We start from the raw sequence: 21,987 nt of genomic DNA, 5'->3' as shown, positions 1-21,987 counted from the left end.
TTTCTAAAAATCTTCATGACGTATTTTTTTTTAGGACCTGAAATGTAGATGTATGATAATCATCCTTCATTCAGAGAGAAATTCAGCTATGGATTTATTGAAGAATGCAGGATTATCAAGAAATAAATTGTGCCCTGACTTTGGAACTTCTAAGTATTTTGTTTTTGAAGCACTTCCCTTATTGTCCGCCTTACAATTAGTTAGTAGAGATTTTCCGGCATTCTTCGCCATCCAGTCGTACTCACCATATAATAGCAATATTCCGTTACATGATAAAGAATGTGCTGAATCCATCAAGGGATCTCTAGCTAATAACCTTGTTGTGAATAACTGGGTGAACAAATTTATTGCTGTAGCAGTCATTCCACCTTTCCCGTACAGTAATTCAAAGACATACCGCTTGAAATCCAAAGACGATATTCTAGAATATGATGACAGTACGTAATTCCAACAAAGTTTGGCACCTATTGGACCAGATAGCCTCAGTATTTTAAATAAATTATCAAATACATATTTGGGGATTTCATTTTCGTTAATATAGCAGCAGGAAGAAGGGTCCAAACGATTTACCGTGTATGTTTCACCTACATTAAAATTGTTATTGATCGAATAAATATTTGCTTCTACCCCAAGTGGCGAAACCAGACAGAGTTTGTTTATAGACTCCGGATATTTTAGAGCATACTTAAAGGAAAGATAACCACCAAATGAATGTGCAACTATATTTATCTTATGTAGCTCATTACTCCTGCGCCAGCGCTCGATGGTATCGATGTAATAGTCTTCGCATTTTTGTATAAGCTCTTTTTCAGCATGATAATTTCCATGTGACAGTAATTGGAAATGGATATCGTCTAGCATGTCAAATTTTCTGGTTTCCTTGGGAGATACTCTGTAAAATTTAGTGGAAAGAGATCTTGAAAGACCATTAGCGGGTAAATCTATAGCATATAAATCCATTATATCTTGACTTAATCCAGTAAAATTTCTGAAAAATGACATTGACGAAGATGCAAAACCGTGTAATAATAAAGTCGGAACGGTGACATTTCGACATTTCGAATTATGGAAATGCCATTGATTTAGTCCTTCACTCGTGATAACGTTTGATTTTTCAGCATAACTGGGGACTTTTTTCATTATGGCATCCTGGAAATCACGCAAACGTGCCTTTGATTTTGACTCACTCCCCAAATGAGATGCCCACAAGGAAAGCGTCGAGGAAAGTGATAAACTATTTTCTACTGGAGCTGGGCGAAAGATCTTTCTGAGTAGCTTCCCCCTCAAAACTGTCCCCCCCATCAATTACTAAATGCAAAGTGCCTTTAAAAAAAAGGATTAGAATTATTTTGAACCTGTGATATTATTTAAGTGTTCCCAAAAAACTTCAAAAATACGATCAATTCTAAAATCCAACAGTCATATAGCTCGTAAGGGTTATCGGAAGACTGAAATATATCATGTTATATAACCGGTTATTGGTAAAGGGCGACCGCCTTGAAATCCGTTAGAAGAGGAAATTTTGTACTTAGAGAAGTTTAGAAAACTGGATGAATCAGTTATCTACTTGCTCGAGCTATGATGACTTGCACGCTGGTGACTAAAGGGCCATCCTAGTTGAAATGTTGGTATTCCAAAAGAACTAATTGATTTATTGATATGACAATTGGCGGACAGCTGCCTGTTTTCTGTGCTTCTCAGCTAAAAATGATTCCAGTTAAAATGAAATATCTACTATGAAAATTTCATCGATGCGCGATGCTGTTAGAGACACTTCACACTTGAACAATTGCATCGAGGCACTACGAGTTGCAGAGCTCCTAATTGATGATGTTTAGGATATTGCTCAACATTTTCGTCATCTCTCAGATAATATTTTTGTTGCTATCACCCACTTTAAAAGAGTTCTGGTTGTTTTCCTTTTATTACCAGCGAATTTTCGTACCATTTTTGAAAGATGATCGCAAATATAAGTGGAAGTACCACCTCGTACCAATTTTCTACGTCACATTATATACGTATATGGTATTGCTATATTTTACAAAGTTAAATCCCATCATCAAAAGTCAACTTACTATACTAGAAAGATGGGTGATAATTCCATTTAGCCTCTTGATTTCTCTATTGTCAGGTATTCTCACAATGAGAATCCGACCAGAATCATCATTGGGCTTTAACTCGAGTCCATACCAAGATTTTGAATTTGACAGTTTGATCTTTTATCCCAACACGTTCTGTAGTACATGCCGTTTAGAAAAGCCCGCCAGATCGAAACATTGCAACATTTGTAATAGATGTGTTCTTCTTTCGGATCATCATTGTATATGGGCAAATAATTGTATTGGATTAGGAAACTATCAATATTTTTATACCTTCCTTGTTTCAAACACATTGTTATTAGGATACGCATTTTTAAGAATTATTTTACTGACAGCATATTCTGATATTGGTTTTCCAAATATCGTTCTAACATTTTTAATTTTGAGTGGTGCTTTCTTTGCTATTTTGCTAGTCTTCACTTACTTACAATTTGCTTTAGTATACGATGGAATGACAACAAACGAAAAGGATAAGTGGTTCACAATACAAGAATTTATGAGGGAAGGTAGATTGATAAGAACTGATAATGGACAATGGTTAATTGCTCACCCTGAAGAGCCTGCTGGCCAGGCAACAAGATTTTATAGCACAAATGCATACGATCATACCATCTATTGCCCAGTTAATTTCAGACCGATTACCCATCATGATGAAATTCCAAATATATATGACAAAGGTTCTTTCTTAAAAAATTTGAAGGAATTATGTAAATATTAAGCATATATATGAATGATATAATATACTATAAACTTCTAATATCTAATAAGTTCAATCGTGGGAAAAAATAGGATCAGATGTTGTGTGTCTTTGGTGTCAGTCCTATATCTATATTGGAAATTCTATCTTTTATGCAGTCAAGATAGGAACTTGATATTGTACCAATCTGGTATAGTTGCCCAATTGCCGTTATATGCATTTCTTGATACAGTCATGACGTGGCTTGTTTCGCAGGCTCGAAGGATATCCAAATAATGCTGACCGCCACAAAGAGAACCCTTTGATATCAGGAATTTATACGCACCCGTAGTAAGATCTGAGGGTTGAACAGCTTGCAATATCTCATCGACGTCTCTGCCTATAAGAAAAATCCGATCTCTCAAAATGGCTCTTATATCAATAGGTAATACTTCAAAGACATTTCTAATAAGTGTATTCAGTGAAAATTCATCATCATCGTCATCATTGTGACTCGTGTCTCCAGTGAGTGCGGTTGCTGTATTTTTATTTCCAGAATTGTTTCTTGAGCCATTCTGCCGCCTAGAACTTCTTTTCGACACTTTAATTCCATTTTCAAGTATACGGTAGTCATACACTGGGGTACATGTAATATAATTGTAATCTATTTCGACGGCGATCGCTGCAGATATATCATTTGCAATACAATGCATCAAAGGACTCGGAAGAAAAGTTGCTGAGGAACAGTTCAACGTCTTGAAAAAGAGATCACACAACTGCTTCTTGAATGTAACTGGATACAGTATTGCTTCAATTACAAAAATTTCGGCGGCTTCCAGTTGACTTACAGTTAGCACATTTAGTGCATTCTTTATTGTGTCACACAGAGCGTCAATATCATCAATATGACAGGCTTCTTTAATCACAACCGGAGCTCCAATCCTATCATCAATTTGTAATTGCACTCCATCAGCACTGATGTTAATAATAACTGCATTGCTCATCGAAGTGGTTTTTCAATGATCAAATATTAAATAATCTTGAACTCTCGAGAAAAGCTGGATTTTTTTTCTCGCAATATGATAAAAGGAACAATCCCTCAAAAAACTTCATCCATATTGCAACTTCAAACTGCAACCATTAATATAAAAAAGTAATAAGGACATTAATATATGGGCGCAATAATATCAATACCCATCACTATGGGAACAACTTTTGTTGCCTCTTGCATGGGAGGTTGCTTTTCTAGTCTGATCTCTAAGACAATGACGTCGATGGCATCGTCGTCGCTGGGAACTCGTCTACTATATGCTGCTGCGCTACTCCTTAACTCACTAATATCATGGGTAACTATGTCAACTAATAAAGCATTACTATGGCCAGATAAAAGCTGTACAGAGACAGGAGAGTGTGGATTTTTCACAGTTCATAGACTAAATTTTGCCCTAGGGTTACTACATTTATTTTTGGCGGCCGTAATGATAGGTGTAAAGTCTACAAAAGATCAAAGAGCAGCTTTGCAAAATTCTTGGTGGGGTTTAAAGTTTTTCGTTTACATTATATTGGTTATTTTCTCCTTCTTCATATCAAATAATTTCTTTGTCTTCATTTCGAAATGGGTGTCCGTTCCAAGTGGTGGTATTTTTATCTTGGTTGGTTTGATTCTTTTAGTTGACTTTTCACACGAATGGGCAGAAACCTGTATATATCATGTTGAACTGGAAGACGAACATTCAGATTTATGGCAGAGATTTTTGGTTATCGGAACAGCTGGAATGTACACAGGTTCCATAATTATGACCGCCGTAATGTTCATTGTGTTCTGCAAGGACCAATGTAATATGAATCAGTCAGCTGTGACTATCAATTTGATCTTATCTCTCATTACTACCTTTCTATCCGTTAGTCCAAAAATTCAAAGGGCAAATCCGAAGTCTGGTTTGGCTCAAAGTAGTATGGTATCAGTTTATTGTACATATCTGACAATGAGTGCAATGGCGTCCGAACCTGATGACAAGTTGTGCAATCCGTTAGTCAGATCGAATAGTACTCGTAATGCAAGTGTGATCTTAGGATCTCTGTTCACTTTTATTGCTATAGCATATACCACAACAAGAGCTGCTTCTAATAGTGCATTTCAGGGGACAAACAGAAATGGTGAAATATTTTTAGGAGATGACGTTGAATATGAAGGATTGGAGGGCCAAACGAGACGTCAAATGAGATATGAGGCGATAAAGCAAGCAGTCGAGGAAGGTTCATTACCCGAAAGTGCATTACATGATGTTACATGGATGTCTGAACCTACCATAAGTTCCACTAATCATATAGCTAACGATGATGAATATTCTGGTACCACTTATAACTATACTTTGTTCCATCTCATCTTCTTTCTTGCAACACAGTGGATTGCAAGTTTACTGACTGTGAATGTTGTAAAAGATGATGTAGGGAACTTCATCCCTGTAGGAAGAACTTATTTCTATTCATGGGTAAAAATTGCAAGCTCATGGATATGTTATGCTCTATTTGATTGGACCCTGTTAGCGCCCGTAGTACTAGAAGGATACGGATATGAGGATTATTACTAGTTGATAAATGAACTGAACTTTCTGTAGAGTGAAAGATTTTCAGCCCTTTATACAATAATAAAGTCATGACTTTCCGAAATGAAACATTTCATATTCGATGAGAAGCCATGATCATTAACATCAAACATTTTACAATAAAAATGGTTTACATGTACGATGTACAAAAGGAAGTGCAGCGTATATTTCAGATATGAACGCAAAAATTCAAAGAAATATATAATAATATATTTTCATGACACAAGACGTCAAGATTTTCTCAAAAATTTGAAAATATGACAGTCGCTTAATACTAAACGTATTTCTATGCGTCAGGTCTAATGACACTTTTTAAAATCGAGTTACAAATTGCTATGTGGACTTAGTATCTTATCCATACCTTTCTCATGTGTTATCGAAGAAAATCATCTGTTTTTTTTGGGATATGAGACTCAGTAGTAACAAGCTGATAGATATTATATCGAATGACGAAAAATATATTGATTATCTTACATCAGAATACCTGGATAGCGGCAAAATTACCAGTGATAAGTCGAATGGACCAAAAAGTACAATACTGATCCCAAGATGTACATTTACTGCACAACGGCTAGCATATGCATCTGCAATGGAGGTTTCATATAACTCAAGGGTTTTATTACTTGGCGGTATTCCAAAACAATGGATAGATAAACAAAGTAGAAATTCGATCAGCTCGATTACACACTTTGCCCTAAAGAAAGTGCGAAAAAGGACCAGACTAATCACTACCCACAGTTACAAATGCATATACCGAAATTGTGATAAATCGAGAGCTAATCTTGTAGGGAAAGTAAACGGCGACATCAACTTCGATGGGGAACGTGGAGTGGAAAACAATTATAAATATAAGTTGGCCACCTCCTCTTTTAAGAGCACATTCTGTGGTCCCAGATCTCTCAAACGAAATAAAGATCCAACGCATACCGCTCTTGGTCCTATTAATATAAGCTCGTCAAGCGTAAGAAGTTTTAGGGTTTCCACAACTGAAAGTGTATCCTCAGCAAAATTGAACTCCTGCCGGGAAACTAACAAATCCAGTGAAACTATAGATGGGGGTCCTGACTCACTGCCAGCATTTGTGACTTCTGCTTATCTGAAGGGAATCGAGACCATTTCTAAGGATCATGTACTAAAAGATTCTATTAAAAAAGAACTTACGACACCACATGAGGGAAATAAAAGACACCAAAAATACTGCATGTTACTGGACAAAAAGGTCTGTGATAAAAAATTGTGTCAAGCATATTTTGATGAGGAAAAGAGTTATTCTATCGCAAATCATGAAGTTCCCTATTATAAAAAGGCATCTTCCAATATATTATGCCACAAAGATGGAACATACACTTCACCAACAAAGAATGACCAAATAATATCAGAGCAACTAGTATATTTACATTCAGATTCTAAATATGAGCCGAATTTGGAGAAATCTTTAGTCACAAATAATCCTGGAAAAAACTTCAATGTGCTGCAGCCAAAACCTATCAACTCAGACTCTTTATTATTAGGGAAACTTGAACAGAATAATACATGGGATAACGAGGCAAAATCGAGTTATCTAAATGTAAACGAATCTACTAAAAATGCCATAAAAATTGAATCACATAGTACACAGAACCTGAATAAGGAAATAGAGCTTCGATACGACCCCCATTTGAATGATGATCTAATATTGATGCAAGAGAGGATGCTTGTACTGGTAAAAGTACAGCTCAGCCATAGGAACCTTCCACCTTTTTTTTCAGAGGCAGCAGCAGTGGATACTAGGATAGAAGAAAGATGGAAAGAATATTTTGTGATTGCATATCGTACTGGTAATCCTGAGAAACCATTAATACTTGAATTTTATAGTACAAAAAGGATGATAGGAGGTAGTATCAACAATGTTAATATCAAGAGTTTCGCGCACGTTGGAGGAATGGATGTAATAATAAATAAGAAAACCATAATTCAATTTTACAACACTCTAGACAAGACAATATGCATTCAAAATTCAACGTTGAAAGAAAATTATTTAGCGGAGGAGGACATAGAAGGACATAGTATTGATTTTCATCCAACGAGATTTTATATTCTAAAATGTGCTACTCTGGAGTCTACATATAGATGGTATCTCTCCCTTAAAAGAATCCTGGGTATCCATGTTACCCCAGATTATATTCCTTTAAGTATTCCAGACGCCAACCTTTCTGTCAGAATTGTATTCCAAAATGATACATTGCGAAAATTGGAAAAGATAGCGAAAAGTGAGACAGAATTCCTGAAAATTGGACTCCTTTCAAATGGCTATAGGATTTTTCCATGTCCCTTGATAAGATATTTTACTGTAGCAGTATTGCGTATACTAAGACAAGCTGATCTAGGGTATCAAGTTAAAAAATGGCAACATCCGAATGTTATTCTTGGTTGTGACCTTAAGAGATATGATAGACTTGAGTGGAGCCCAGGACGTGAATCTGGTCTTCTACAAGAGTATTTCGCCTTGTCACACACTCATATACCAGAACTCAGGCAACTTCAGCACTATGCTAGGGAGATCTCTACGACATGGGGGATATTAACAGAACCGTTTCCAGTAGAGGGGTTTTTGCTGAAAATTACGAATAAATATGCGCAGGAGGATCTGTTATTTGGAAAACTTCGTGTCAAACCATGCTATTTTTTCACAGTAGAGAATCTATTATTCTGTACTTCATCGTATAAAGCTGTGCCGATTCTACCAGAAGAAGTGCCAATTGATCTGTCTGGAATTGTAACGAATATGCAGGATTATGAAACTATTCTCAATAACATGCAGAATATTTTCGAGGAAGATCCGTATCCCTTAGATGCCAATAATCATATTAGCTGGTTAACCAGTGAGTTTAACAATGATAACTTTAAGAGCAACGACTTGCGCGCCTTCAAAGGCTTTAATCGGAGAATTTGTCAAATACTAAATAGTGACAATGTGGTTGATATAACAAAAATTGTAGAAGTGAGACAGGGGTGCACGAAGGACTTAACCAAAGATGAACTGAAAAATACTATTCTTAGTGTAATTAGTTTTACCTTTTGGGGAAAGCATGTTAATAATGAAGAAATTGCGAAATCATGCATATATATCACTACTGAAAATAATCTGACGATGAAACTGCTAGCACCAGACCCATCCGTTGCAAGTGAGTGGGTTCAGAGGTTAGAAGCCATGAAAAAGTATTGGCAGCAAAGACAGGGGTACGATATCACATACATGTGGGACTTGAAGTTGAAAAATATCGATGAGCTAAAAATTTCAGATTTTGAAGAATCGAATATAGCAGAAAGTTCACCTAAATGGATTGCTGACATGGCCACTGCCAACACCAAGCTTTTTAATATTAATGGGCTTTCTTTGCTGACGCCACTAATGCAGAAAGGGCTGTTGTTTCTAAAGCCCAGGAAACATACAGTCTTTACAAAACACTATGTCATCCTTGTTCCAGGATTTCTTATAGTGTTCAATTGCTTTCAGAGATCACTGACGGGCTTTGCCAAAAAGACTGTGTATTATGAACATTCCAAAACCATATCAGTTAGCGAAGCGTACCTGTACTCCGGAGCAATAACCGAATTGGATCTTTTAAAAAGAGGCCAAACCTTTGATGATTTAAATCCGGGCAATCAAACACTTTCAAGAGTATACGCAGATGGCTGGAGGTCATCTGAGAACGAAACATCCAGATGTTTCACGCTTTGGTTTAGATGTAAAAAGGAATTGTCAAAGCATTTATACGGTGAACGAGACAACTTATTTTCACCAGGGGAGGCTCCATGCTCTGGCGCTGTCAATTATGATGTTTCTACAGCCGATCAACCTCAAGAACAGAACCCACCGCTCAAGCTCAATGGTTTAAATATAAAAGCGAATAGAATAGTATTTATGGCGCGCTCAAGACAGGAGAGAGATTTATGGATTTTGGCCATATACAATGAATTGGAAAGATTGAAAAGAAATTTGTAAATATATATATTTATATCATGAATATAGTAGTGGCATTATCCATGTTTTCTATAAATAGCCATAAAATTCACTTTGTATACTCCCCTCACTACTATTTTTTGTAGTTGGCGATAAAAGGTCATCACGATTTAATTCTGCTATTGCCTTATCAATGTCATTTAATAGGGCGTTGTTAAGGCTAGCATCTGTGTTTAATGGCTTAGCTGGCTTTGTAATATCCGATATTTCACTCTTGCCAGAAGCCTTTGCTGTTCTGCCATTAACGGTTAACGCTTTAAGTTCTTGGCCCAGCTCAAGAGGTGAAAGAGAGTCAGAATTTCCGTTGTTAATTGGTGTTGAAATTTGAAGGGTGGTTAGAGACTGTGCGTCAGACACCGAAGTAGAATCCGTTGATTCGTCATACTCACTTCCTTCATCTTCATCAAAATTCAAAGTAAAGCTATAGCATAAAGCCTCCAATAAGACGCTCCACGAATCTATTTCTATCAATTCATTGATTTTATCACTATAATCAATATTCAAATAACCTACCTTGACTTTGAGTTCGTTAGGTCTTCTTCGTCCATTGCTGGCGAATGGATTATAATCCATTAGCAAACAACTTTTATCTGCTTCCATACTACTGTTTGAGACAATAACAATTGCAACATTATGTCTTATTTCTTGGGGAAATAATAGAGACTTCAACCATGTTGGTTCGAATTTAATTGTCCCGTCGACTTTGTTTATCACTTGGAAATAATCGGGACCTTCAACTTTTTCAGTGATTAGACCATAATCTATAATAAATCCTGCCGTATTAACAGCACAAAATTTACACTCTGGAAACTTCAAAAGCAGTGCTTTTAGAATATTATAGAAATTCAGTATATCATCGTTATTTTTTACCTTAAAGAAGTCGATCTGGAAAATAATGACGAGATCATCTGGTCTTTCTCTCTTCAAGGACAAGATAGAACTAATGGTCGTCATCATGGTTGCCATATTATCAATAGTATTCTCATCATTCGGCAATGTGAGTCCCCTTCTAATCATGACACTCCCATGCTTATTTTCCATGCTCGTTAATTCCAGAATTTTATTGCTGCTAATTAAACCCGTAAACGTGTCACTACTTGCATCATTCTGGGAAATGTTCTTCATTACAGGAGGAAGTGGTAGAGTGGATGTAAAATTATATTCGTTAAAGGATAATTCTGGATCTAGTAATCCAGATATCCATTTTTGTATGATTTGGCTGGAATCTGTATTCAAAGTCTCTGTTAGGAAGAGAATGTCATTTTCTGATTTGTTATGCTGAGATATGGTACATTTAAGTACAGAAGATTCAACTGTATCAACTTTAATATTTACAATTGGTGCAAACATCTTGATATTAGTGAAAGTGGCCTCCAGAACGATATTGTCACTGTTCGTTACGCTTTTGCTTTCGTCTGTAAAAGCAATAATTATTCCATGTTCAAATAAATAGCACCAACATTCTTTAAATATCTTACCGTCTGTTGAAACCATCAATCGATCAACTAATCGTAGTAAACCAAACAAGGAATCCAGTTTCCACCCGGGTACTTTATCGTGTTTACTTAAAAATGCCTCCAAAAAGTATGATCTAAGTAATGGAACTGGGACATTTTCGTTCGATAAAAATGAATTAGATGTGTTATTTAAGCTATTATGCAATACAGAAAAATCAGTTCCTCTAGTAGATTTTGAAGAAAGTGAGGCATCTCTATTATGGGAAGAAGGAAAGAACGAAAAACGATTAGTATTTCCTAGAGGCGTCATTCTTGACCTTGTTGCTGGAGCATCCTGTAATGGAAATGCTAGCGATCCTAATGTTGAGACCGGTGTTGGTTGTATAAGTGATTGGCGTTCTATTTGTTGTACTGGTGACGGTATTGGCGATATAATAGGAGTGGAAAGGGAAAATTGTGGATGAGTTAAGGTTGGAGAGTCTGAAAATGATCGTTTTATCAGAAATTCAGACACCAGTTTATCCATGATTTCATCATTTTTAGGAACACATTTGACAGTTCTTTGTCTTTCTGTCAAACACTTGCTACACTCGGGGAAATTCGAAGACATATCACTGTTATTTGATGGGGCTGAGGTCTCAAAGGAAACGCAGAGACACTCCTGATGTATTAAATGGCGGCAGACTAATTCGATCACTCTTTCACCATTAGTTCGATTAGATATTGGTTCTTCACACAGGGTGCAGCAAGCATTTAAAAACGACTTCTTTTCTGATGCAGATGGTACAGGAAGGCCGAATGGTACTGTGCTTGAAATAGGAACTTCATCCCGTAACCCTTTAGACTCCGATAATGCATTCGAAACGCTTCTGGAGCCCGAATTGAAAAGCTGAGAATTTGGTCTTGGTAATGATGATGTTCTAAAAGGGTGATTGTCGGGATGTGACGTCGATGGTGTAGTTATTATATTATTTGAGGGCGATAATGAGGTGGCAGAACGTGTTATGGGAGAAAATGTGAAGGCAGATGAGGGAGATTCATTCTTTTTCTTTCTGGCACTACTTCTTTGAAACTTCGAAAACTTGCCCTTCCATGTTTTACTCTTTGTAGAAGACGGCGAATCTTCAAAGCTCTCGTTTGCAGATGATAACGTACTATTCAACCTTGGGGTTGTCAATGGGGTATATGGAAGGAATAAACTACCCCTGTTGTTACGATGGGGAATGCTATCTTTAGGCGTTTGGGACATGTTGTTCAGGCCAGTAGTTCTTTAGTTATTTCTTTATAGTTCTCCTAGATTGCATCGACTGATAAAGTCTTCTAATCTGAAACAATATGGCAGCAATTGTGACGTTTTGCGCTATGAAATATTTTTTTGCTACTCTCGGTGTCGTTCGCATTTATGCATTTTGATGTAATTTTTTACACAATTTGTAACAAATGAGGAAACTGACAGAAATGGTTTGTAGAGACCATCTACAAATAGAGCAAGCATGTATAGCGATATGTTCTGCGAGGGAACTTGCAAGTTGGTATAACTATTATAAACAGTTGCACTATGTTGATTGGAGGGGCATAAAAGGTTTCTAATGGGAGAATTTGAAAATAAACCTCTCTTGGCATCGTGACGACAAGGCACCATCCACAACTATAGGTAGTTATTCGATCCTACTAATTACCTGTTTCTCGAGAAAGAAAGTAGAATACGACCGCTAGAACGGCTGGAAGCTAGTCATATTATAATTATCCCTGTTATTAGATTACAAAAACGTGGGAATAGCAAGAAGCAACCGGTATGGAACCTTTCAGTTAAATAATGTACGTATATATGCCTGAAATAGATCCTGGCTACTTTAATCTGGTGTATTGTACTTGTTTTTGGCTTCATATAATTGTTGGCCATCAGGACCAGTCTTTCTTCTGTCTGTTTGGGGGAAGTGACGACCACTTCGAGTGATGTCTCTATTGGTTACGAATCATGTGGATAACGTGCCTGTTTTATTTTTTCAGTCGTTTCATATCCGTATTAAGCGACGCTGATTTTCTGAAATTTTTCATTTCGAGAGGTGACAGAACTAAAAAAATTTGCGATGAGCTCCATTATAAGCTTCTTCATAAGGAATCTCATCGAGTAAAGCTCATCTAGCAAACAAGTTACGACACTATGGAATTAGCTGTTTCTCACGAAGATTCTCAAATCTTACTAAAGGACAAGAATGTTCTACAAGAAAGTGTTTTGGATAAATATAGAACTGCTGGTCAAATTGTCCAAACTGCATTGAAATATATTACCGGCTTGATTAATGATGCTTACCATTATAAAACCATCGAACGTCCATTAACTATTTCAGAATTATGTCTTCTTGCAGACTCCTTCATGGTCACTCGTTTAGATCAATATTACAAAAATAAAGTAAATGAAAGAGGTATTGCCATTCCAACTACTATTGATGTCGATCAAATTTCCAGCGGTTGGGCTCCAGAAATTGATGATGATGTCAACATCAAGAACTGGAACAAGGGCACTACATCGCAAGCTGATCCATTCGGTTCAGTTGTTACCGGTTTTTTCAAAGAAGGTGATATTGTCAAAATTTCCCTCGGTGTTCACATCGATGGTTACACTTCTCAAGCTTCTCACACCATGGTTATCTACCCTGTAGACGCCTCAACTTCAGCAGCCCCAAAGCCAGCTGGTCCTTTGTTAGGCGGTAAAGCTGATGCCATTGCAGCAACTCACATTGCCACGGAATCTGTAAATGCTTTATTAAGTTGTGCTCTAACTCCAGAAAAGTTACCACCATCACTTGGTACAAAGGTCAACGGGCAATTAATTAGGTTAGTTGTTGATACTATTGTGAGATCATATAACTGTGCTGTTGTTCCAGGTTCTCGTGTACGTAGAATTAGAAGATTTTTAGCAGGTCAAAATGAAGGCATTGTTGCTGAAAAGGAATATAAAGGTGTCATCTGGACTGAATCTCACCAAGAAGCGCACTTACTATCTAATACTGATGCAAGAGATTTGAGTGTCGTCAAAGGAAGCAACAACAATGTACTATCCGCCGTCCCAACAGATGATTTCACTGTAGAAGCTGGTGAAGCCTATCTTGTTGATTTGAAAGTATGTCCATTGGATCAATTCAATAAGAAAGGGTTAGTTACATTACAAACTATCGATTCATACACTGGTAAATCCCATAAAGAAACTGAATTAGTAGCTAGATCAGGTATGTACATAAGAGATTATGCACAATCCCATCAATTGAAATTGAAGACATCCAGACAATTATTAACCAAGATAGATAGACAAGGTGTTTATCCATTTAAGTTAGCTCATTTAGCTCAAAGTTTCCCTGTAAAATCAGAAGAAGGTTTTGATGAACAAATACAATCAATAAAGAAAGATTTAAAATCATTTAGACTTGGTATGAGTGAAATATCAAACAATTATCTATGTGTAGAAAGTCCTATACAGGTTGCTAAATGGGTTCCATGGGATCATATTATAAAGGCAACAAATCCAAATGGTAATTTAAGTTACGATGCTACTGCTGCATTAACATTACCAGGTCATGAAGTTCCATTACCAAAACTTGGTGTTTCAGCTTTAAGATTGAAATCGTTGATGAAGTCATCCAAAGAAACAGTTGAAGTTCCTGTTATTCATGAATGTAATACCGTTGTACTATGTGGTACTGAAGTCAGTTTAAGTGATAGGCCAGAATTATTAAAAGTCACTGGTGGTTCAAAGACTTGTCAACCAAGTTGGGTTCACTCTAAACATGAACTTAATCAACAAGACTCTGTTGTTCAAGGTGTATTTAAATTAGCGGCACTGGCTAAGGATAAGAGATTTGGTTTATTAATGAGAGAAACCCAACCAATGAAACAATCAGCTCAATAGGCTAAATAAAAATAAGAAAAAGTTCCAACTTTTTATTCTATTATATATATATATATATAATAGATATACATAACTGTAAACTAATATCACTTTTGAAAGAGAATGGGGAGATGTGATAAAATTACACTGCAAACTATACCACTTCATCATCGTCATCGAATTCATTGTCGTTCAAACTCAATGATGGGTTTGCCAGTTTGAAGTTTTCAGGTTCATTAATGAAGGGTAGGAAATGGAAAATAATGTAAGCGATACCGTTAAAGATTAATAAGATCGTAGTTAAGATTCTGAAAAAGCCTTGATGGTATAGGATCAAAGCGATTAAAATATTCAAGCACCCTCTACCTAGAAAACTGAAATAAAAGGAAGCATAGTTGTAAATATTTGGTGGAATCTTGAACTCTAAATACACGACGGGGATTGATAAAGCTAAAGAGTATAACCCTAATAGGAATGCATTGAAGTTGGTGAAAATTAGCAAAAATTGAGAAAGGGAAGCGAGTATTGCTAGAGACCCAATTGAGATGTGAACAAACTTAAAGGCTTCTGGTGGTATGCTAGACATTCTAACTTAATTGGTTTTAACGATAGAAAATGGTTATATCTACTAATGGACTGTTAGTAGGAGTTTGTAACAGTTTATCTTTCCTTTTCAATTCCCCTTGCGCGAGATTTCCGAGAAGTGCAAAATGGATATATAAATTGACAGATTTTAATCAATTGTCAGTATTATCATGTATGCAGACGTTAATTGAGTTAGTAGCAAAAGCATTCAAGAAAGTGAGAGAAGTATAAGGTATTTTTGTATAGTAATTTTACATTTTTTTTCTTATTTATATAAATATAATTAAAAGAGATCAACGTATATAAAAATAATTGATATATCTCTTTTGTATTCGAAAAAAAATCAAACATTTTCATTTTTCTCTTCGTTTCAATAAAGGAAAGAATTAGCAATCAATTAAGATAATGGTAGTAAAACCACGGTATAAAAGTGTGAAAAAAATAGGTGAAATAAAGATGAATTGATATTAAAGAAGGAAGAACCCCCAAAAGGTTTCTTAGTTCTTAATCTTTTTTAGAAAAAATAAACTTTCATCTTATTTATTTTGGTGGTTCAGCATCACCGGATTGTTGTTGCTGTTCTTCTTGAGTGCCTTCAGACATATCAGAAGTCCATAAGGTCAAGTTATCTCTCAATAATTGCATGATTAAAGTACTATCTTTGTATGATTCTTCAGATAAAGTATCTAATTCAGCAATAGCATCATCGAAAGCTTGTTTAGCTAAGTGACAAGCCTTATCTGGTGAGTTTTGAATTTCATAGTAGAAGACAGAAAAGTTCAAAGCTAAACCCAATCTGATTGGATGAGTTGGTGGTAATTCAGTAGTGGCAATTTCAGAAGCAGTCTTATAAGCTTCTAAAGAAGCTTCAGTAGCTTTGTCTCTAACATCACCATTTGAGAATTCCGCAAGATATCTGTGATAGTCACCCTTCATCTTGTAATAGAAGACTTTAGATTCACCGGTAGTTGCGGAAGGAATTAAATGGGAGTCAAGGACAGATAAGATATCATCAGAAATACTAGTTAATTCAGATTCGACTTTCGAACGGTAATTTCTGATTAATTCAACTTGATGTTCTGATTTTTCTTTTGTCTCTTCTTTTTGTTCAATGGATGAAACAATTCTCCAAGAAGCACGTCTTGCACCGATTACGTTCTTGTATGCGACTGAAAGTAAGTTTCTTTCTTCAACAGATAATTCTTGACCTGAAGAAGCGACTTTCTTCATATTTTCAACCATTTCTTCGTAACGTTCGGCTTGTTCAGCTAATTTAGCCAAGTATACGCAATCTTCACGGCTTTGGGACATTGTGTTTGGTTTTTTTTAATTCTTTCAACTGTTCCTTATTATTAATTGTTAGTATTTGGGAAAAAAAAGAGAACTTTACTTGCTTTAATATGACTACTGTGAATGGATAAACTATAAGTAATTGATAGATTGAATAAACGGTTGTTAGAAGAAAGCAACTGATAAATGTAAATAAATTTGTACGCCTCCTTTTTTTTTTCTCTGATATTCTTCTTACTTGCTTGTCCGATCAATTTTTTTTTCCTTCTGGGAAGCGAAAAACAACACTATAAGAAATGTTACCCCCTTCGCTCTTTTTGTATTGATAAAAGGTATTAAGCCAAATTTGGTGTTTTAACGAAGCTTTCATATTCAATAGACATCCCTAGCGTGTTTATCCACGGGACTTGACGGAGATCGCTCAATATCAAACTATGGAAGAGAAGTTTAAGCACTTAGCGTGATTTCTTGCATTCGGCAGAAATCAGCTGTTTTTCCATCATGGTCAAAAGGAGATTTGATTATAAATACACTAAATATCTGCATTTATGCTGTCCCACGTACAATCGACAACGGTCAATTGTGATAAAGTCTTGCTAAGAAGACCCCATTAGGAAGGAACGAGGTTTGGATGAAATTGGCCGAGACTGATTACAACAGTTATGTCACTGCAGAGAATATCAAAAAGGCACGAAGTGTGTTACAGTAGAAGGAGGGGTACAAAGCTCAAAAATCATTAAAGCTGGAATATGACTGAGGTACTGTTAAATCTCCCTAACGTGGCAAAAACCATAAAACAAAATTTTTTGGTAACCGTTTAATCAGTTATCAATAGAAATTTTTCATACAATCCACTATATGTCAAATCAATTATACATACAATAATCAAAGAAATAGTTTCCTTGCTCAATTAAAGAAAATTGAAAGAATTTGAACGCATCAATTATGAGTTGTAAAGAGATTAAATTGTCAAAATAAAGGAAAAGATCGATTCGAATTTTCCTTTCCTCTCTCTCGCCTCTTTCTTTCTCTTTTTCCGCACGGGAAATTTTAGAGTTAAATTTTTTTTTTTCCTATGGCCCAACGTATTGTATGATGTTGCGCACGTGATTTATTACCCGGTTTCTTTGTGTCATAAGTATATTGGCCGGTTCTTACGTTGGGACAGCAGATTGCGAAGGTACTTTAGTGAGTAGGTATACCATGAATCTTCCCTTTAGTTGGGCGGAATGTAATGGTACAAATTTTAGGGATGACTCAATTTTACTATTCCTGAACTTTCTTTATCACACTTGCTCTATGATGCCATACAGATAGCACATCAAAAAACTAGGTTCAGGCTACAAATAAAAACTGAAGAAATTTTTGAATTGGTATCCATCGCTTTATATGGGGGATGGAACTTCATTATTCAAAAATACGTGAGATACTAGGACGTAACCAAAGATTTTCGTTTTTGTTGTAAGTAGAGGGCATTACCATTGTCAACATTAATGCTACCCTGGTAAGTAGCGGAGGGAAGAATCTCTGAAGCTATTAACATATTTGCCATGCTTCTCAAAGGGAGTTAGTTAAGCAATTATTTCATTATTTCTTGTGAATAGTCATTAAGTAAGATAAATGTCAAACAAAAAAAGTTGTCGCTGCTCATATAAAATAATCTAAATATTTTGATGTGTATAAGTGGTTGCAATGATAGTGAGTTCCAGAATACTATCATGATGTTGTTAAACGTGTTAGTTGCATATTTCCTTGAAACGTTTTTATATAAACGAATGTAGATAATTGAAATATAATAATTCATAAAGTACGGTGGATGTAATCTCCTCATGCATGTTCGATTTCAAGGTCCGTGTACTGAAAGGCTTGTTGTTAGGAGTCAAAAGGGTAGGCCTTTAGATTACCAAATAGAGTACTCATGTCCACGTATTTACTTCGACAGATAATGCATAGTGTAAATGCACCAGCAATTAGATACCAATAATGCTATTGAAAATTGTGATTATTGATCTGCTGTTAACAGGTCGTTATTAATCGTCTTATCAGATTGTTAGATCATTAACGTTCAATATTTGGGCAAAAATCTATAATATCATGTGCCAATTAACACTGCTGCAACAGCATGCTATTCGAAAAAAAAAGTTGGCAATAAACGCAACACTTTGATGCAACTGTGCAATCCCCAAATTAATAATCAACTCAGCTGTTGTGCTGGCTTTGTTGTGGGGGGGGGGGCGAAAAGTTTAATATGGTTGAGTTTTATAATCTTTCATCTGAAGTAAAATATCAAAAAGAAGCGGATTTAGCTCAGTTGGGAGAGCGCCAGACTGAAGATTGTTAACTTTGGTCAACTGTTATCTGGAGGTCCTGTGTTCGATCCACAGAATTCGCATTTATTTTTTCCATCCCTTATAACCCAATTTTGTCATTAAGAACGAAGTATCTTTTCTTTACTAAAATCCTCCAGATTGGACTAAAATCTGTTGGTTGACAGTTGACAGTTAGCTAATCATATGAGAGGTATTAGAACGAATAGTAACAACTGGCACATGAGATGTATTGTAATAAATTCTTATGGCCACCCAAAATATATTTGCAAGCGTCCTCCCATATTAATAAATACAATCAAATTTATAGTTACACACCTTGCCCAAAGTGCTGTCGCAAGTAGGACAATTTATTAAGAAAACTGTTGGTCTTGCGATTTGAATAGCTCCAAACATGATATGTCATCAAGTTAAACTTTATTTCTCAAAAGCTGCTAAGTCCTGTCAATTTTGGCGTACTCTCGCTTACATTGACAATACGCTACAATGAAGCATCTCTTTGATAAAAGTCGAGGTCATTATAATCACCTTCTTACAAATCTCATTCAATAGCGAGTGCATTCCATTCGGATTGAACAGTTCGCTAATTTAATCTAATTTTGTAAATGCGGGTAACCTAATCGGATATAGTAGGGCTCGAATTTCCATTTACTTTATGATCGAATTCGTCATTACAGTAATTTTTTTTTTGCATATTTTATAATGTACATACATTAAGTTGGCTTCTCTGAAACAATAGTCAGAGTTGAAGGTGGATGATATTTCTATGGATGAACTTACAGTGCGCGATATAATCAATACTAAACAAGAATTTTAACTATTTTCGCAGGGACTTATTTCTTTGGATCAAAAATTTTATAATTTAGAACGCACATATTCCAACGCAAAAGAGCTTAACTTATAGATGATGGCAGTTATGCATATACGGTCAGGCGCAACCATTTCAGATATGAGAAATCACAGTGACTTTGTTGCTGGTGACTTGGAAGAAGAAAATACTAAAGAGCCAAGGCGGCCTCCCCGGGGGCCATCAATGAACACCACTAGTAATAGTAATAACAACAATGTAAATAAAGATAGTCTCGTTGAAGGTACTAATAACGAAACGAGTATTCCATCTCCGGAGGATAGTGTCGAAGAGGAAGAAGAGGATTATGATTTGAAAAGAGCTAGAAGAAAAAATCCTATTAAATATATCGAGAATAAGACGAGAAGACAGGTTACATTCGCCAAACGAAGGCATGGATTAATGAAAAAAGCGTATGAGTTATCGGTAATGACCGGTGCAAATATTTTGCTATTGATTGTATCTAACACTGGTTTGGTCTACACTTTTACCACACCCAAGTTAGAACCAGTTGTTATAAATGAAGAAGGTAAGAATCTGATAAGAGCCTGCTTGAATGCAGAAGATAATTAGGTATCAGTAGTCTTTTATCTATAAATTTATTTTGGAGGCATTGCACATATTTCTTTTATGGTATACAGTAAGTAATAATCAAGTAGGATAGCAAAGACTGGGGTTTATATTAGGCAAATGAATCTTCAGGGCCCTATTCATACCAGTTTCTGCAGTTAGAATGCGCACCATAGGAAGATATGCATATTACCCATAACTTCATATACATCATCCCATGGACGGCCGCGATTGCCTGGTATCGGACTACCCCGTGATGTTAAAATCTCCACTATTTCCCAAGATGTAAAGAAAGCATTTCATGTCTGAGGATGATGATATTTAATGCAGTATTATTGGTCTATAGATTCAGATTGTCCCAATCTAGGAAGAAGAGCTAGCCGCCTAAAATAGAAATTGAAGCTAAATCAAGCAGATCATACCGTAAGGCGATAAGCTATCTCTATTGCAAGGTTCATTTATTTTCTACTTTTCTTCACTAAAGCGGCGAATTCAATAAAAAAGGTCTTTAAAACTGCCTATTCGACTTTAAGTTATCCATTAAGCATTAAAACTAGTGTTTACGATCCTTTTTCTCTTTTAATCCCATATTTGATATACTTATTGTCATAAGATCATAATCAAGTTCTTTTTATAGAAACATGTCAGATAAAGAGGAGAATAATGGCAACACATCACAGGATAAAGTTAATATCATAAAGGAAAGAAAAAAAATTGATATCAAGTATATTGAAAATAAAACCAGGCGTCACGTCACATTCAGTAAAAGGAAACATGGGATAATGAAAAAGGCTTTTGAACTGTCGGTACTGACAGGAACCCAGGTATTACTATTGGTTGTCTCTGAGACTGGTCTAGTGTATACATTCAGTACGCCGAAGTTTGAGCCAATTGTAACGCAACCAGAGGGAAGAAATTTGATCCAGGCATGTTTAAGCGCACCTGATCAACTAAGCGATGATGATGAGAAGGATGGAAGCAATCTTAATAAAAGTAATTTTAGTGATAGTAGTAATCTATTCGGCAAAAATGAAGATGTTAAAATGAATATTCGCCCTAATGTATCTTCTAATCTTACCATTCAGCAACCTGCGCAGCCTCAACGGCAGCAGTATAATGCGCAAAATGAGCAAAACATGGCTCAAACTGGAATGATTCCCCAGAGACAGGAAACGTATACATCATCCAATCCTTATGTAGCCAATGCTTTCTATCCAAACTACTATCCTGATGTTTCAGAGAATCAATACTGAACGGTCATTTCTTCTTTATACATAAAAATAATTATATTCAGCCATTAATTTCTTTATTTATTTTTTTTTCGTCAGATCAAAATTTTAGCAACTACCTACCACTTATCCAATGACGGGAAGATGTTTGTTAGGTTGCTACGGACCTATCCACTAGATTTATAGAGAAAATGCCAATACCACTAGTTCTTATCTTCTCGGCTGCTAATATAATACACCGCGGCATCTTGCCTGCTATAACATATCTTCCCCCCTCAAATTTTCTATGCTTCCCATAGAAAGAATTTATTGGCTCTTCTATCATTCTACTACTACTACTACTACTACTACTACTACTACTACTACTACTACTACTACTACTACTACTACTACTACTACTACTACTACTACT

The 21,987-nt window shown here is 35.9% G+C and overlaps 11 protein-coding genes and 1 non-coding gene across 12 annotated transcripts; 7 read left to right on the top strand and 5 right to left on the bottom strand.

The window, feature by feature from the left end:
* Positions 1-66: 66 nt before the first annotated feature.
* On the bottom strand, positions 67-1,302 carry KAFR0B05380 (uncharacterized protein; the record flags this gene model as incomplete). The annotated part of the gene is made up of 1 exon (XM_003955919.1): positions 67-1,302. The coding sequence occupies one exon, from the start codon at positions 1,300-1,302 to the stop codon at positions 67-69; it is 1,236 nt and encodes a 411-aa protein (XP_003955968.1).
* A 525-nt stretch (positions 1,303-1,827) lies between these two features.
* On the top strand, positions 1,828-2,817 carry SWF1 (palmitoyltransferase SWF1; the record flags this gene model as incomplete). The annotated part of the gene is made up of 1 exon (XM_003955918.1): positions 1,828-2,817. The coding sequence occupies one exon, from the start codon at positions 1,828-1,830 to the stop codon at positions 2,815-2,817; it is 990 nt and encodes a 329-aa protein (XP_003955967.1).
* Positions 2,818-2,954: 137 nt separating this feature from the next.
* ARP10 (Arp10p) lies at positions 2,955-3,779 on the bottom strand (the record flags this gene model as incomplete). The annotated part of the gene is made up of 1 exon (XM_003955917.1): positions 2,955-3,779. One exon carries the CDS (start codon positions 3,777-3,779, stop codon positions 2,955-2,957), a length of 825 nt encoding a protein of 274 aa, XP_003955966.1.
* A 168-nt stretch (positions 3,780-3,947) lies between these two features.
* TMS1 (Tms1p) lies at positions 3,948-5,366 on the top strand (the record flags this gene model as incomplete). The annotated part of the gene is made up of 1 exon (XM_003955916.1): positions 3,948-5,366. One exon carries the CDS (start codon positions 3,948-3,950, stop codon positions 5,364-5,366), a length of 1,419 nt encoding a protein of 472 aa, XP_003955965.1.
* Positions 5,367-5,787: 421 nt separating this feature from the next.
* SPO71 (Spo71p) lies at positions 5,788-9,366 on the top strand (the record flags this gene model as incomplete). The annotated part of the gene is made up of 1 exon (XM_003955915.1): positions 5,788-9,366. The coding sequence occupies one exon, from the start codon at positions 5,788-5,790 to the stop codon at positions 9,364-9,366; it is 3,579 nt and encodes a 1,192-aa protein (XP_003955964.1).
* Positions 9,367-9,414: 48 nt separating this feature from the next.
* STE5 (Ste5p) lies at positions 9,415-12,090 on the bottom strand (the record flags this gene model as incomplete). Its single annotated transcript, XM_003955914.1, has 1 exon — positions 9,415-12,090. One exon carries the CDS (start codon positions 12,088-12,090, stop codon positions 9,415-9,417), a length of 2,676 nt encoding a protein of 891 aa, XP_003955963.1.
* Positions 12,091-13,005: 915 nt separating this feature from the next.
* On the top strand, positions 13,006-14,748 carry ARX1 (putative hydrolase; the record flags this gene model as incomplete). Its single annotated transcript, XM_003955913.1, has 1 exon — positions 13,006-14,748. One exon carries the CDS (start codon positions 13,006-13,008, stop codon positions 14,746-14,748), a length of 1,743 nt encoding a protein of 580 aa, XP_003955962.1.
* Positions 14,749-14,881: 133 nt separating this feature from the next.
* Positions 14,882-15,313, bottom strand: TVP15 (Tvp15p; the record flags this gene model as incomplete). The annotated part of the gene is made up of 1 exon (XM_003955912.1): positions 14,882-15,313. One exon carries the CDS (start codon positions 15,311-15,313, stop codon positions 14,882-14,884), a length of 432 nt encoding a protein of 143 aa, XP_003955961.1.
* Positions 15,314-15,852: 539 nt separating this feature from the next.
* Positions 15,853-16,623, bottom strand: BMH2 (14-3-3 family protein BMH2; the record flags this gene model as incomplete). Its single annotated transcript, XM_003955911.1, has 1 exon — positions 15,853-16,623. The coding sequence occupies one exon, from the start codon at positions 16,621-16,623 to the stop codon at positions 15,853-15,855; it is 771 nt and encodes a 256-aa protein (XP_003955960.1).
* Positions 16,624-18,898: 2,275 nt separating this feature from the next.
* KAFR0Btrna4F lies at positions 18,899-18,994 on the top strand. The gene is made up of 2 exons: positions 18,899-18,936; positions 18,958-18,994. It is a non-coding gene; the product is annotated as a tRNA-Phe (tRNA).
* Positions 18,995-19,845: 851 nt separating this feature from the next.
* On the top strand, positions 19,846-20,349 carry KAFR0B05290 (uncharacterized protein; the record flags this gene model as incomplete). Its single annotated transcript, XM_003955910.1, has 1 exon — positions 19,846-20,349. One exon carries the CDS (start codon positions 19,846-19,848, stop codon positions 20,347-20,349), a length of 504 nt encoding a protein of 167 aa, XP_003955959.1.
* Positions 20,350-20,987: 638 nt separating this feature from the next.
* Positions 20,988-21,599, top strand: KAFR0B05280 (uncharacterized protein; the record flags this gene model as incomplete). Its single annotated transcript, XM_003955909.1, has 1 exon — positions 20,988-21,599. The coding sequence occupies one exon, from the start codon at positions 20,988-20,990 to the stop codon at positions 21,597-21,599; it is 612 nt and encodes a 203-aa protein (XP_003955958.1).
* Between the last annotated feature and the right edge of the window lie 388 nt (positions 21,600-21,987).

Source organism: Kazachstania africana, chromosome 2 (genome assembly GCF_000304475.1).
Source record: "Kazachstania africana CBS 2517 chromosome 2, complete genome".
In the NCBI taxonomy this organism is placed as follows: domain Eukaryota; kingdom Fungi; phylum Ascomycota; class Saccharomycetes; order Saccharomycetales; family Saccharomycetaceae; genus Kazachstania; species Kazachstania africana.
Note: the sequence above shows the minus strand (reverse complement) of the source record. Positions and strands in the feature narration are given on the sequence as shown.